The following is an 18,088-nucleotide window of genomic DNA, read 5'->3' as shown; positions in this document are numbered from 1 at the left end:
AATAACAAATACCTAAGCGGTAAATAGGTATATACCTCTTATCGCACTCTTAACTATATAGTTAATGGTCGCGAAAAAGTTTAACTTAAGATACCTGTATTTAGAAATTTATTTTCTTAATACAATGAGGTACCTAGGGATAAAGCACTTCTAACCCCCTAAGAGCGATGTTTTGCCGTTTATAGCACCGCGGCAGATTGAAAAAACCATTCATAAACCATTTGAGCGAGGCTATAATTTTAATATGAATTATTAAATGTTTTACAATTAAAAAATATAATTTCAATTTACCAGACAGAAATTCGATAACTTTACTAGCACGCATGCCACGTTGACCAACGCAACGGCTTTCAATGCTCAGACGTTCTTCCCCCCTATCTTAGTTCAATAAGAAAAAATATACGAAATCCATCTTAAAATAAACACTCGAAAACGTTGCTAGCCCTCGTACCAGTAGTTCGAAACTTGAAAATTTGTTCTCTGAAAAAAATCAAAATATAGAATTAATATCTACTTATAAAGTACTTAAAGCGATTATTCCCAGATACCTTGCTTCAAATATCGCATTCTCTGTGGCAAAGATATTTTTATTTCTAATTTTGACGAATCCAAAAAAAAAAAAGAAATAACGTTATTCCAGTAGTTGGATAATCCAGTGGTATTCTAAACATTTCCCAAAAGGGTAATGTTTAATTAAAGAAATTTTCACAAAGTTTTCCAATCTCAAGTGTTCATTGTTGTCTATACTATCGTCGAATATGCTGACACCTACTGAAATTTTTGGTTACGAAGAAAAGTATATAGTAGTTATTTTGATTTTTATCTATGATATATGTATAAAGTTTCACCTACTAGCATTCTAAAGTATTAACAAATAATGGAATGCAGAGTAAGTTACAACGCTTCGACTATATAAATGTAGGTGGCAGTGGCAAACCCATTTTATGGTTTTACATAAAAGGTACTCATAGGCGTCACTAATATGATATTAATAAGGGGACATTGATACGTCGGCGTCATTGTTTGTTCTTCTTGTCCCTCGTAATGACCCCTTGTGCTTAGCCTACGAAAATCCAACATAATACAGTCAAAATTTGTTTTAACCGCATTGAAAGGACAGTTTTGATCGATAACCGATAATAGTAAAACGCGATATTTATATATTTTATTAAATTAAAGTGAAAGTATGAGCATATGTACATACACTTTTTGTCACACATCCGGGATTCAATTTTTATTCTTTCTCTCTATTGTAATCCTTAAGGACGTTCCCAAATAATCACGTTCTCTTAGGATCATTTTTAATTCATGTATATGCATTCTCATTAATGCCCTTTATAGATTTTTTTTAGATGTTTTTAAAGGTATGCTTTATTATGTAACAAGACTAACTTCTTAAGAATAATTTGGAAAACTTTTATTCATTAGTTAAAAGCATGACAAATATTTGACCATTAAGAAAATTATATCTAACATAACGGCTTTCGGTTTTCCAAAAAACACATCAGTGGTGAAATGAATGGCATTTATGTTAAGAAAATAAGCATTTCTTCTCTAAGTGTTTTTCTCTAAATCTTTTGTCATCAAAATTTCAAAAATTATGGTATATTTCGAAAAATTTTACTTTTAATTTTCGTCTAATTTTCTCAAGTTCAAACCAATCTTACCCTCAAAATTTGAAACGTAAGTATCAAATATTTTCATATGCTTATTTTTTGAAGACATTATTTTTATTATTTACCTTCAATTAAATCTCATAATTTCAAATTCGTTGGGAAATCACTTCCAACTGCTAAATAAGGAAGAATGATAAAAAATTTTAATAAAACACAAATAATTTTATAAAAAAACTGGCATTTTATTTTGAAATATCATTTCGAATGGAAATATTTTTTTTTTTTTCGTTTTCTTTTGTTAATAAAATAATTTTTACAACAATTTTATTACAAAAAAGTGTGTGAGATTGGTAACATGATAAAAGTGTTTTTGAAAAATAAATTAAAGTATGAAATATACGAATACATGAAATAATATAATAATATATAAAAAATTAATTATTAATTATAAATAAATAATTAAATAATTGATATAAATAATAAAAGCATTAATTTATATACATTATATAAATATTACTAATTACATTATATAAGAATATTAGTCGAATCTACAGTGTGTGTACTGATTAATACGACACTTACGTAGACAATAATATTAAGACTGTTCTTTTTGTCCTCTGGTGTATATACACTTTATACACTGAGTGTACGTAGAAAAGTTATTTTTATAACATTGTAATAATTCTGTCCTTCTTCTACTTACATTAAGTGTACTCCACTGGGACAAAAATTACAAATTATTTTTTTACAAAAGTTGTGTTTTCTTTTAGGAACATTTTTACCATTAATTTAAGTAAAAAAATAAGAAAAAAAATTTTTTTTAAATAATAAAATTACTTAATAATACTTGGATGAAAGAATTTTTTTACGTTTATTATTTATCACAGTTTTAACATACCCTATGACATTATATAAGTTTGTTCCATTTACAATTCAAGAATTCAGCTGAACCGCCTGCTTTAGAAGTTTCTAGAAATGGTCAATTATAATTAGCAGAATTAACAACTCTATTTCTCAACCGAAAAAATTCGTATATTCATTGTATTTTAAATAATTTTCAAATAAAACCAATATTTTGGATAAAATATAGTCTTTTTTTTTTTGTTTATAAGAAATATTTATTCAACGATTTTGGGGTAATGATCTTATACGTCTGATACTAACGGATCCGGATCCGAATAAAAAAACTGTACCTATATTATAAATTTGCATGTTGTTCGATTATAAATCAACTTCAGAATAATTACTCTATAGGAGGTGGGCAAATTTCATTTGAGCACAAATTTCAACATCCTTTAATTTCCCAAAAAAACTCTTTACAAGAGATCAGATCAGAAGTTTTTCAGGAAAATAAAGGTGAATAAAACTGTATAATTTTCTTATAAATACTCTCGTGTCATTTTCAAACATGGAGATATCTTTTCTAACAATATCTGGAACTGGACTAATAATTTGTTAGCACTGTTTTAGTTCTATAACTGTAATTGGAACATACTTAAAATCTGTCATAAATTATAAATAAATAATTTAATATTTACAAACCTTAAAATTAAATAAATACTTTTTTTTCTAAATTATTTTAATTCGAGCTATCGTACATAAATTTTCTAATTTCTCAGCGTGATTGATCATACTCAGAATTAAAATGAAATGTAATTTTTTTCTTTTAAATTAATTAATTACTAATTAAAAACAATCAGAGGTCAAATTAAATTTTTTTACGTAAAACGTCCTTGTGGAAAAAAAATCACATTTTTTAACAAAAATTTTTCAGATCAAATTTAAATGATTGCAAACCATGTTTCTTTGGTTTTTTAAAATATATAAAAAAAAATAATTAGAAATAAAAAAAAAATAACTACATTAATCACTGGGAAATTTCAATATCAATTATTTTCAAATTAATCTTTAAAAAAAAAATACATGCAATCGGTACTTTTTTTTCTTCACTGGAAAGGCAATGTTTTTAGAAAAAAAAAATTATAATTAAAAATACTACAAATTAAGCGAGGTAAGCAGCTTAGGCACCCAAACCAAAATACCATCTTTCAAAAATAAAAATACATACGTTACATTTTATTTTAAAAAAAATTTGTTTAGTCTCCTGGCTTGGTACGCTCACTCTTGGACTCTCTCTGCTCCCATATTTTAAATAATGTTGAGTAATATTTTTTTTTAAAAATATATATTCAGTTTTGCCTTCCCAAAACTCTCAGCACAGTTATTTCTATCTGTACTTGATATTTTTTATATATTTAATCCGTGACTAATCGTACATAATTCCATCTATATTCAAAAAAATGTACTATGAGAAAAAAATTTTTGTAGTGTGTTTTTTTGTGTGTATGTATGATGGTGTGTATGTTATAAATAATTAAAAATAAATTAAGTAGAAATTTTTAAAGAGAGAATAATAAAGATTTTTTTTTTTTAAATAAAAAGAAAAAATATATATAGATATGAATTGATCGTCAGTCTAAAATAATAATTAAAATTTTTAAAAAGAATTTTTTTTTACTAAAATAAATATAATAATACTGCTTTAATTGTTCACCGGGTCTATTCACATGCTAATGTTAAATATCATTCTTATAGTCTCACGAAAATCCAAGTGAATATTCCATCAGCTGTAACAAGGTTTGATTAACTTCTATCGAATTTAATATAAGTTTTAAATAATACTGATTCAATAAACATTCATTCCCTTCGTTCTTGAATACGTGCTCATTTACATCACACAAACAAGAGACTTGAAGCATCCTGTTTTTATTATATTCCCTACCGACTGCGCCAATTAAAATTTCGTGAGTATAAAATTAACAAAGAATATTGCGTATATTCTATGAAAAACTTGTCATACTTGTGACCATACTACAAAGAAAGCGACTACCTCCACAATATACAAAAATACAAATATTTTCAAAGGTTGTAACGTTAGCTTGTGAATAGACTCAGCGTTAATTATTGGTAACTTCAACGAGATTTATTTATTTTTTTTTTTTTGAAATTTGGAAAAAAAAAACTATTAATTTAAATTACGAAGAACTTTTTTTCTATTTTTGTGACGCTGTTGTTGTTTTTTATGATTTTTTGATTTCGTCTTTTGTTTTCGATTAATACCTTTATGATTTCGATGCTGTTTATTTTCACGTTTATGTTTAACAAATTGCATCAGCTCTAAATGTTCACATAATGCTTCTTCCGTTTGATATAAATATTTTAAATCTTCGATTTGTAAATCAGTACTGGATATTGTTTGTGGAATTTGTTGTTCATTGATTTCTTGTAATTCTTGTAATGTTACACGATGTATTAAATGATCACTACATGAATTGTTGATTGTTTGTTCTACCTCGCATAGAAGAACGTTTATGACATGTTTCGTTTGTTTAATCATTTCTGTACGATTATTAAGGTTTGGATCTTCGATTGATGTGAGCACTCTGATTTGTTGTAAACGATAGAAAATATATGTTAAGTTTTGTAATTCACGGTGAATTTTTGGTAATTGTTCGGTTAAATTTATCTGAAAAGAGAAAGAAAAAAATCCATTGAAAATTTTAGTTAATTTAAGTTTGGGGATTAATTTAATTCAATTTTAACATTTTATCTACAAGATAAAAAAACAAATTTTTAAAAATTCAATTAATATTTCTAAACATCGATTTCATGGAAAATATTTTTAAAGCTTACCTTTCTGTTCTTTTGTCTTTTTCGGAAAGCTTTTAAAAGTTCAGCTTTTTTGTGAACATTACACCTTGACCCTTTTAAAGCCGCTGTTAACATATCTCGTGCCTGTAACTAAAGAGAAATTGAAAATTAATATTTTTGTTATTTATCCGTCGGTAAATCGAGTGGTATTATTTATTTTAAAATTCATAAGAAAAACCAATTATATTTTTAGTTTTCGACAACAGAAATTTGCTTTGAATTAAAATATTTAGATATAGGTACACAGTCTTAAGGCTCTTTTTACTCCGAATTTGAATGCCAAAGAAATTTTTATTTGTATAAACGAAAAAAAGCAAGAAATAGAATGCATTCAATTATAGAAACAAGACAAGCTGGCAGAAAACTTTTGCAAATTGAGACAATACATCTGGTGTCAACATTAACATGATCTCATAAAACTTTAATTCTCAAAAACTCAAAATACGTTTGGAATATAAGAAGAAGAAAAAAATAGATACTTACATCGAATATTTTACTATGTATCACTTGTTGAATTTTAACAATCGCTTGATGTGCCATCAAAATTATCCGTTCAATATCAGCCATTGAAACTTTTTGCTTTCTACATTGTACGGCTCTATTCATTGTAGACAATGGATTTGGTTTTTTCGTTTCCATTATTGAATTTCCGCATGGTATAAATAACCATGGCACTTCATCATTATTGCTGTTATTATTATCATTGTTGTTACTTGTTAATTGTTGTGCTTCTGTTAACATTGTATCAATATTATTTGATAATTGTTGTAACATAATTGGTGATGTTAATACTGTATGTGGCACTAACAATATTGCAATTGTTAATATTGTTAACAAGCTGTTTATGGCTTTTTTGTGTTGTGTGTTTGAATCTGTAACAATCGAGAAAATCGAAATTAGTACTATGAATTCGTAATATATAAATTTTGCTATAATTTATTTCCTAAGCATTTCTGTTAATCTTATAAAAGAAAAAAAACATATTTTGAGCCAATTTATGTTTTTCAAGCATGTGCCAGAAATTTTTGTTATTTAAACCTTTGACTTTCTAATTTCCATCTTAAAATAATTATTTTCAAATTCCTTTACTTAAAATTTTTCCAATAATGTTCTTGTTCTATGAGCTTCAATTATATTCATAGTTTTAGAAAATGCCATTTTTAGACAAAATTTGTATTTTATAACACATAAATGCAATTAATTTGTGGGCAAAAAATATTTTTCTCTAACCCGACCGTCTTTGGTTTTTTTGCTCATTTATAGGAGCCTTTAAGGTGTTTGTATTATTAAGTTTTTTAAAGTTTTTATCTGAACTGAATACTATTTTCAGTGTTAGTTGACGAATTTTTAAATATGAATGCTAGACCATAAAAAACCCGGTTTACGTAGGTACATTATTTTTGCCATCATTAATTTTAAAGTAATAAATGGTCATCACAGAAAATATTTGGCAGAAAGGCATATGCGCGTGTCCAGAGTTTTATATATGGAGCCTTCAGGATTAGTTAGTGCCGTAATGAAATTTTTATGGTAGGTAAATAACACTGGAAGAATAAAAGAAATTAATTGCAGCAAAAAGGTCTTAAGATCAGTGAAATCAATCAATCAGTTTACGATTTATTTAATTATATAAAAATTATTTTGTCGTAACACATATTGATACTATGGAATTTATCTATTATAAAATGATTTTGGAGTTTTACTCTATTTTTTATACTGCAGTAAGAATTTCTCATTATAAAAATATGTACTTATATATTTTTTTGAAGTTGTTAATTAACAAGTAAATTACATCCTTAAGGGATTTAACATTCCAGACAATCATACCAATTTATTGGTATAGGGTCAGATACAATATTTGACAGTTATTTCAGAATGGATGTAAATTTGAAAAGCTGCTGTTCAAATTGTTTTCAATTCCTAATTTAAATGACGTCGTCAATGAATACTAATCAATCTTAAGCTCCTCGCGAAATAGAGTTACCTCCTCTCCAGATTTATTCGTGAGACTCCAGAAATCGTGTAAATTTTCCCGACTTCCTATATCAACAGAAATCTCCCAGAGATCAGTCAATAAAGATTAAGATATATTCAGGTAAATACGATAATTCTAAGTAACTTTTATTCAAATATATCAAATTTTTACCTATGGAAAAACTATCTATGGAATCTCACTAACTCAAGACCACCCTGGAACTTTCTGGACAATCCTACTGTGGAAAGAGAAAACAGCCATTCAAATTTTCTACCGTTTTGAAATAACTATCAAATATTTCTGGCTGGCCCAGGCCTATTAATTTAATAAGTTCATTTTTTAATAGGTTTCAATAGATCTATAGAATTTTTCAATTACATATTTTCGCTTACGTTTATATTTCATGTTTTAATTTCGTTCGGCTCTTAATTTTTTTTTTTAAATATAGTCATTATGTAATTTAAAAAAAAGTATAACCAAATTATTATTTTTGAAAAAAAAATGTAGGTATTATTTTTGGTCAAGTATTTAAAACTTGGTAAATTGATTTTTGTAGTTTTGTAATATTTTTAAGCCTTTTAATTTTTATAATTTGTCTCTTTGAAAGGGTTTGTATATATCGGATTACAAATAATATGCCCTGGTGTATTAACCGATGATTCTAAAACACCGAGGTTTTCTAATTTCGTTATCAATAATTTTTGATGCTCTAGATCAGTATTTCTTTACTTTTCAAACGTAATCAGAAAATTGATGAGGCGTCAAAGTTATTAACAATTTCAAACAATTAATGATATTTGCAAAAAAAATTTTCGTCGGGTGTCAAAAATTGATATTTTTTTTATTAAAAAACGCTTAGAAATAATACATTTCAAAGTAACACAATTCGAAATACAGTTCTTAGAACATACATTTTTTCAAATCATCGCCAGAGATCTGAGCATAATCTAAAGAATAGTTGAACATTTTTAGGGGATTTGTCGAATTTTTATTAAATTAGGTCCAGTAATGAAACTTTCTGTATAATTGAATTGTAGTAAAATTTTCAAATAATCCATACCAAAATTTTACTCATTGTTACTAATTTATCGTCATTAAACAGATATAGCAGTAGTCTTTTAAATTAAATTTTGAGGAAAAAAAAAGTTTGTGCATCCCTGAATCTTCTCATATAAAATAAAATTGTAATTTCAAAACGGTAAGTTTTGATCTTTAGATAAAATTGTCAATTTATGGTTAAATATTTGTGTATACTAATTTTCCCACCCCTGAATAACAATAAACAAATTAGGTACTTATAATCGTGTTTACCAAAGGGCTTTACTTTTTATACACATATTGTAAAAGTTTATCTTCTCTTTCTCATAGGTCATACCTTCTTTTCAATAATCTTCTTTTTTTTTAAGGACAGTGGGCTGGATCATATATTTTATTTTAAAATTTATAGTTTTAAGTACAAAAGTTTTAATTTTCAGGTAATCAAAATATATTATTTATCAAAAAATATAAAATTATATTTGTGTGTTAAAACTTAATTTTTGAATGACAAATTTGTAGTGAATTTCACAAATGTTTGAAATAATTTTATAAAATTTTGTAGAACATAATTTCAATTTAAAAAGATTGATTCAAATTTTGTGATAAAAACACCAATTTTATCACCAAATATGCATTTGAATCGTGTAACTGAAATAATTTCGTATAAAGAGGCGTTTTTTCCTAAAAAGAGTATTTACTTTTATGTCATATAAGATAAAAAACTTATAAATATTCTGACAGCGCAGTTTTTGAGTTATTTTAAATATATTTTAACAATTTCCAACAATCTATTTAGCAGCTTTTAGCTTACTTTAGCAGTTTTTACGATCAAGACTGTAACATTTTCAGTTACGCTTATTGAATGAATATGATTGTAAGTTCAATAATGACAGTTATGGGAAAAACTTTTTCATTTCCGGCAAACTTTTTCAAGTTTATTTGACGTACTGAAACTAATTTTTCAAGAGTGTAATGACAGAAAATGAACAATTGTAGGTAAATTAATTTTAGTTTTTAATTAATTCGGGAAATACCTGATTATTAAAAAATCAACTAATTATTGTCACGTAATCAGATAAATTTTCCCAACTTTTAACAATAAAACATCACCACAATTTACGTAAATTGCCCATAATAATTGCCAAAAATATATGTGGGCGATTAAAACACCAACATTGTTGAAACAACTTTCAAAAATTAAGCTACACAAATTCGACAAGAAAATCAAATCTAAGACAAAAAAAACCCGACATTGTTGATCATTTTGATAAGAAACAAAAGCAGTGACTTTCAATATTTTCTACGAAAAATATTTTTCCTTGCGGGGAAATCTGCTATATTTTTAATATTAAAATTTAATTTGTCTAAATTAAAAGTAAGAAAATCAGCATTATTATTTAATTAAATAACCGTTTCAACAAGAAAAATTGCTAAGTTTAGTTGGGAAAATCTATAAATTTAATTTCCGCGAGGAGTATTCAAATTTTTCCTGCATATAAAGAACCCATTTACTGCGAAATTGTATATTTTTCAAGATAGCAATCTTATTTTAAAGATAAAGAAATAAAACAAATTTGATTACACACACCGAAAACCATTGATGAAAAATTTTCGAATACTCCAAATAATTCTAATCATAATCCAACACAAAACACTTAAATTTTTTCGTCTCAAACAAATACAAAAAAAAAATATTCACTTTTCCGTAAAATCCGCCGGTCGCGTAATAACAAATAAACAAAATTTTCGCACGAGAACAAGAAAAAAAAATCAATTAACACACGTAAAGAAAACAAACAGTTCAGTCTTTTACAAGAAAAAACGGAAAACACTAATACGGGCGACAACAATTCGCATAAAAATGTGTACAAATTTTATTATAGTTAGTCCAAAAACCATACACAAATCTCAACACTGTGTGAACTACTTTTAAAAAAAAATTCAACAAATATACTGACAACACTTGTGCTTGGTTCTACAATGACTCCGTTTCTGTGTATGAAGCGTGATATTATAATTCTATTAGAGGGTATAATATAGGTGTATATACAAACAACACTCTTTCACAATATGTTAAATGTATATGGGGCTATACAGTGTTGTGGTACCTCAACGCGCATTGAAATCTCCAATAGTCAGAGCGTCAACTATATACCATTTTACAATGCGTCGCAATTCTTAAGGTGGTTAGTGTAATAGATATACCTAATAATAATAGTTTCATCTAATTTTATTAACCTGTCAGCAATTGCTATCTATGAGCATTTTGCTCGCGCTCATTTGGCTGAAATTAGTTCTATTTGCTTATCTATTTCCGAATTTTTATTTTATCAATCTATTTCTAGATTTTTTTTAATATTTTTTTTTTTTAAGTTCTCTGCACGGTATAAATTAAGTAACTTTTATTCATGACTTATTTATACTATAATTTTTATTGAAAGCATTCTTACTGATACATAACCTATAATTATATTTATTTTCTATTTAAAATTGTCATTTTTTCTATACAAAGAATTAATTCAATTAATATTTACAGAATAATAGTTGAATATGATTGTTATTACTTTGATTTTTGATCTAAAATTATTCACTTATTCAAAATTGTACTCAGTAAATGAAAGAATATTTGAGGCATGCGCAGAATGCTTGAAAAAATCTCTCATCTAGGTACTAATGATAACCGAACGGTTGATGGGAGTGCTGACGTGTTACTGATGACGTCATAAAACCAATTCATTTTTAGTTATATTTTGTTTAATAGATAAAAAAGTATATCTCAACAGACACTATGAAAAGCACGAATAGAATAAAAATTTAATTTATTGTTTAAAATAAAATTCCATTTTTCGATAATATGAACCAAACTTTATTGATCAGTTCTAGAATGATAATGAAAATTATCGAAGTATGTCTTCTAAAAGCTGATGTGATTGGCGTCAAGATATGAATACCAGTCCATTTTTTTCGAAGTAAGGACTTCGATTAGATCCTGACTTCTTTGTAGGTAGCATGTAAATTAGCATAATTCTAGTCTATCTTAAGTAACAAAATAATCGGTAGTCATGAGGACAACCAATAGAAGTAAGATATATAATTGTATAAAAGCTATTATAAACAATAAAAATGCTATAGCACATAATGTTCTCAAGTAGTTTTCCATCCAAGTACTGACAGTATCCAATGTTGATTAGCTTTAATGATCGGTTGTGATTCACTGTTTTCAACGACGTATGTATGTCACGTGGTATACATGTCGCTTCCGAGGTGACAGTCGAAAACATGGCGATCGTTAAACTAAAATTTTTACCTAGTACTCAAAAAACTATTATAATAAAATCGTTTCAAAAATTTAAAAATCAATACTTAATACCTCAACCACCTTAAATTTAAATATACACATAGGTTTCTTCTTATGGTTCTGTTTGAAAAATGATAATTATTATTAATTTTTTTTTAGTTCTTTTTTAAACACTCACACGGTGCGAGAGTGCGAACAACGACGCGCGATGTATGTTTGAAAAATCATTTATGTATATTTATATTGATCAGTTATTAAATATTGATTTTAACCTGTCCGCCGCCGCTCCATTGAAAGAATGACAACTAAATAATCTTTGTAAAATAAATGAATTGGGATGCATTGATGTTTATATAATGCAGTTAGAGTGCTTATTCATTGGGATTTCCAATTTTTGAATGAACATATGTTTTGGTTATTTGTGTAAATAATGATAGTATATACCCACATACATTTATATCATTAATGCCAACATGGGCGATTATTGATACAGCGAAGTATCACAATTGTGGCTTTATTATTCTTAATTATTTCAATTATATCTGGATATCACTCTTGCCAGCAACGCTGTTTCAAATAACAATGTGTACACTATTTTGAAAGAAACATTTCGCTTTTTGGGTTGCTTTGATCAATCGAAATACTCAAAATTGCAACAGTTAATAAGCCTTTTTATTTTTATATTCCACACCATGCAAGATTCATGACAGAATATCATGGTAAAGTAGTATTCTTGTAACCTGTACCAAAAATGACTAAAGGGCCATCATTAAAATACGCGTTTTTCGAGTCTTTTTCCGTTTCCAAGTGGTAGTAAGGAGTGAGAAGAAAAAATAAGGGCTATTGCACACCTATCACTCTCAATCGATGGTTTTTGATGACCAATCGTCAAAGGCAGATAGTTGTGTTTGCATAAAAAAAAAACGAAATATATTTAAGATGAGTTAATAAATATTGAGTTTTAATAATTTAATTTAAATCTCCACACCCTGAGTATATTTCTGATACAAATCTCTTTTATAATATACTCGTCAAAAGTATTAGAGAAAAAAAAAAAACACAAAATTTTAAACAGTTGTGGCCCGACGAAAAAACCGTGTCTCTAATATGTAAATATACTGCTATTTGACATATTTAAAAAATAAAAAGTAGGAGATTATTATTTTTAAAACAATATGCAAGGGCTTAAAAGGAGACAGTTTGAGGTTTCGAATGATATAAGATAAGTGTCTATTTTGTCGGGAAAGCTAAAATCGTGATCAAGAAAGCTCATATAGCATTTTTAGATTTTCAAGAAAAATAATCAAACTTTTGAGCAGATTTGTTGTAAAATAATTTTTAAATTTTAGGCACGATTCTAATCTCAATATAAACTTCAAGGAAAACATTTCTCATCTTTTCAATCCTCCGTACTAAGCGACAAAGGGTAACAGAAATTTTAAAACTAGAAATTAGAAGTTTACAAATGAGTGTAGTTTGAAACTCCATGATTTTTCGCAGGGATACAGCTGTTTCAAAATTTTCTTTTAATACTTTTGATGAGTATATTATACATGTATTATAGTTTATGTTATTAAAATTATAGGTTAGTGGAGAGTTAGTTGCTTGGTGTAGGTATCTCCATATCTCTGACTAATATCATTTTTATGATGTCCATTGACTTATTTAAATGTCTATAATTTTTATGATTATTGAAACCAATAATTATTAGTTAATCAATTTTTTTTTTTGTTCCAAGCCGTTAAAAAAAACTATTTCATATCAATAATAATTAGAATTTTTTGATTATATGCAAAGTAGACGAAATGTTTTATTAACAAAGAACAATCAATATATTGACAAAATTATTTTGCCATGCGACAACCGGTGATATAAAATACAACTAATTTATCTTTTTATTTTAAACAAAAACTATTTCAAAGCTAATTAAATTTGGAAATTAATATTTGGTAATAAAAATCAAATAATTACTAAATCTTAACACAAAAACTGGCTTTAATTGCAAAAAAATTAATAAAAAAAACTCCTTACACCCACAGACTTCAATATTATTTAAACAAACGTGATATAGATACCACAAACGTATCATTATTTCATCATAGTTCATCTTTTGTAGTTTTTACCAATATGTACAGATCAACTTGTATATAAAATTTATCGGGGAAATAATTATAAATTATTTTAAACTTTTTCTTTTTTCGGCTATTCGAAAATTTTCTTACTCTGTATAAATCTTTGGCTAATATTTAAATGCCAAGTATTGCGAAAGTAGCTCTTTCAAGGAATAACCTCTTAAATTTTGTATTAATTTCTACCTGACTATCGAACATTAGAAAATTAGGAATGTGTAAAATTTAAAATATTACATTAAAACTAAATACCAGTGCGTAAAGTGCAGTTAATAAAAAGAGCTTTTTTTTCTAAATAAAGCACCAACTTTGCTTTAAGCCGATGTTATGACTAACTCTATGAAATTCTTACTAACAAAAATAGATTAACTTGTATCTAAAAATCAATTTATTAAGAAAAATTGATAATAAAAACATATGATTTTTAACAGTAATTAAAAAATCAACTTATATAAACAAAATATGTTTTCTACAGCTTTATTACAACGAAGATGTTACCCACAATAAACATTCCGTTTTCATGATGCATGTTCATAAAAAAAAAAACTGAATAATATTTGCACAAATATTTTATTGGATTTTAAAAAAATAATAAAAAATAAACATTTTGGCGGACTATTTCAAGAATTTCCGTTATTTGAATATATTAAAAATAAATGGGATTTCCTATTTAAAATTGTGGAACTAATTGTTTTAAAAAGAAGAGAATTTACCTTTTTTTTTTTTAAAAATTTAATTAATTTGAAAAAATCTTTGAATATTTGTTTTCACAAGATTTATCCAAGCAGAACTAATCAACGTATCTTGTTATTGGGAATTTTCATTTAAGTATCTTATATTTGACCAATAACATAATCGGTAAGATTTCCACTTCTATGTTATTTTCCTAAACTATACAAAAAAATTGCTCAAAAAAAAAAAACAAAAAAAACAGTATAATATACTTTTTACTATAAAAAAATGAATTGCCATTTATTAAAAAATATAGACAATATCATTGCAAATATGAAATAACTCTTGTATAAAGAGTCAAATATATAAATATTGGGAAAATTCTCACAAACCTCATTTTAATAGATGAACTAGTAATTAATTATAATTGAAAATAATATATTATTAATAAAAAATGATCAGTAATTATGCACTAATAGATCAGCTGATATTATTAATAAAATACCGGTATAACAAAACAATAATTTCAGGGAATCATTTAAAATTTTAAAGTGTTATTTCTTATTAACTATAATATTATTATGTCATTTATTTCTATAATTATCTGATAATTTATGATAAGTAATAATTAATTAGCATCTATTTAAAATAATAAATGTATTCTTAGAATAAGGTACCTGTATTGTACTATCATAGATCTAGGGCTAGACTCATAGACAGGGATCACTCATTTATGGGACCTGCTTCTAAATTTTTTAGTTAAAAAAAATTAATTTTAAAGCGTTGAATGATATTCAAAAAAGAAGATATATTAAATTCTCGTTATTTGAAACCTTAAAAATTGCAATTTTCAAAGTATTGCACGACGGACACCCTTTTTGCTAAAGAAAAATTATTTGCCATTCAAAAATAGCATAATCCACAATTCATATTTTTCTATTTTAAACTTGCCACGACTTTTTCGCAGAGGATAAAGTTATTAGACACGACTTTGAAGACGGGGGAACTATATCTGGCCCTCAACGTATGAATTGATGATGAATATGAATTGCGTCATATGGGAGAATCCCTAATTAGTAGTTACTTGGTGCAACAAATAATTTAAAAAAAAAAAAAAATTAAAATATATTTATAAATATTCATATTTAATAAAAATACTCACTTATTTATTAGTAAACAATTTATCTAATATCATTATTGTATTAAATCATAACTTATTTATTTATATTTTTAAATACCTGAGCTGTAGTACTTTACAATCGCGTAGGTAATTACTATTTTTTTTACTGATAACAGTGAATCATAACTTTTACATTTATTATACATATTAACAAACATGATTCTACTTGTTTTGAAACTAATCCCATTTATTAAAAAAATACCCTTGTCATTAAAATTATTGTGTTAATAATTTTCAAAAATTTTTTATTCATAATTTTTAAAATATTCTTCAATTGTTTTTTTTTGACTTGTGTCTTGACTGAGTGGTTGAAATCTTAGCTAATATTTAGAATAAACAAGTGAAAACAAACAATTGACTGATTTAATTGTTGAAATACCATTTATAGACAGTGTTGATTACTCTGTCACATTACACATACATACATGCCACAAATATAACTAATATTCCCATAATTACATACTATACAATTTACGCCTAATTTGCGCCCTCAAGGGGAAACAGTGATATTTACGAAAAAATGTTTCAAACAAAAGTTGGTTATTTTTTTATAGGGAATATTTTTTACATTTAAACTTTTGTTCTATCACTAACGGTTTACAAGATGGGTCCTACGGACAAGACCCAATTGACCTATGTTGCTCATTTACGAACTTGAGCTCACTTGATATCTCTTTTCGTTTTTGAGTAATCGTGATGGCAGACGGACATACAGACGGCAGACAGACAAACAGACAACCGGAAATGGACTAATTAGGTGATTTTATGAACACCTATACTAAAATTTTTTTTGTAGCATCAATATTTTTAAGCGTTACAAACTTGAGACTAAACTTAATATACCTTCGTATATTTTATATATACATGTTATAAAAATATTCGTGAATTTACCATTAATATCTAGGAAAAAGACTCGCGCCGAATTTAAATTTATGCTTTCGAGAGAAAATGTCACTTAATAAATTTTTTAATTTCTTTAAATAAAGGTTTTGATTTTGATAATAAAATTTTACGTAATTTTAAAAGTATTTCAAAAAATCAATAATTTTTTTACTCACTTTTCCTACTTATGTTGATTTCTCTATTTCTCAAGAAAAATTTCTAATTAATTTATTTTAAGCACTTTTTATGAACAATACTACAAAATTTAAGACCACAAAGATGAATAAACATTAAATACCATATATGGTCGTTTTTTCTCAATTTAATTAAATTTAAAATGATTATCATCAGTATATGATGTCATCATCTGACACACCCCCACTTAAAAATTTTACATAATGGTTTAATTCTACACTAAAAGAGGGTTTAAATACCCACTAAAAATTTTCACAAAAAAAAAAAGAAATTTGACACCTGTTACACTGTTTGGTTATACAATGAATGAATGTATCAATGTATCAATGTTATGAATGAATCGGCTGGTTGGTTGAATGACTCATAAAAAATATTTATTCCACATTTCAATTCATTGTGCAACTTAATAATCAATTTAAAAGTGATTTAATTTTTAAATTTATTACAAAATTAACATTTTTAACGGTATTTTCTCACTTAGAGGAAGAAAATCTATATTTCCTTTTAATTTTTCATTTAATAAAATTTAAATCCTTGAAAATTATCTTTAAAAAAAATTAATCATAGTTTTTATCAGTGATAAAATAAAATTTTTAGGTTCTTTACCCCGGAAATTTAAAGGTTTGTTTCTAGACTGTTTGAGGTTTGAATATCAACTACAATTAAATCAATTATAACTAAATTGTACAAAATTCCACTAAAAAAATCACTAATTTTTCGAAATTCAATTCCCGAATCGATTTCTTGCTGATAAAGGAAAAATACTAAAAAATTAAAATAATTTTTCAGTACATACACTGATAAAAATTGATTGGTTATTTGAAGGTCATTTTACCGGAAATAAATCGGTTTGTTTCTTGGTTATGTAAGGTTTGTAAGCAAACTAAAATTATATTTACCCGAATGCTATTTAAATTTTTTTAACGCAAGTATTTCCTATTCTAAATTTTCTTTTATAAAATTAAACCAGATTCATTAACCGCAAAATATTAAGCCTACTTTTCATAATTTATAAATTTTGAAGAGTATAATTTAAGATTTGTAATTAAAAAGTACAAAATTACTTACGTTTAACAAAAACAACCATTTTGATAACGATATTTAAATAAAAAACTTAAAATTAATCACACACTCTAAAAAAAAATTGAAACAATCGCGAACTCACTATTTTCCAATAATTTTAATCTCAAAATGCACTAACAATAAAATTAATAAAAAAATTTTTTAATAAATAATAATTTTTTAAATAAATAATTTAATAAAGCATAGCTTTTTGTTTTAAATAAATAAATTAATAATAAATAAATAAATAAATAATAAATATTAATTATTACAAATAAATAATCATTTGGAGGATCTTTATATTAGGGTTGTTGAATTGATAATGAATCA

General features: G+C 25.9%; 1 protein-coding gene across 1 annotated transcript; it reads right to left on the bottom strand.

Moving 5' to 3' along the window:
- Positions 1-3,575: 3,575 nt before the first annotated feature.
- Positions 3,576-17,802, bottom strand: LOC123298469. Its single transcript, XM_044880474.1, has 5 exons — positions 17,765-17,802; positions 5,811-6,199; positions 5,310-5,417; positions 4,737-5,142; positions 3,576-3,902 (listed from the first exon to the last, which is right to left on the bottom strand). Exons 1-5 carry the CDS (start codon positions 17,781-17,783, stop codon positions 3,883-3,885), a joined length of 942 nt encoding a protein of 313 aa, XP_044736409.1. The 5' UTR covers positions 17,784-17,802; the 3' UTR covers positions 3,576-3,882.
- Between the last annotated feature and the right edge of the window lie 286 nt (positions 17,803-18,088).

The sequence above is a fragment of the Chrysoperla carnea genome, chromosome 4, assembly GCF_905475395.1.
Source record: "Chrysoperla carnea chromosome 4, inChrCarn1.1, whole genome shotgun sequence".
Taxonomy (NCBI): Eukaryota; Metazoa; Arthropoda; class Insecta; order Neuroptera; family Chrysopidae; genus Chrysoperla; species Chrysoperla carnea.
This window is presented reverse-complemented; position numbering and strand designations above follow the sequence as displayed.

Bases quoted from the DNA above. Each gene is read 5' to 3' on its own strand.
- LOC123298469 (XM_044880474.1), bottom strand. The intron at 5,418-5,810 runs GTAAGTATCTAT...ATTTCTCTTTAG, and splicing joins TACATAGTAAAATATTCGAT to TTACAGGCACGAGATATGTT. The intron at 5,143-5,309 runs GTAAGCTTTAAA...TTCTCTTTTCAG, and splicing joins AAAGACAAAAGAACAGAAAG to ATAAATTTAACCGAACAATT.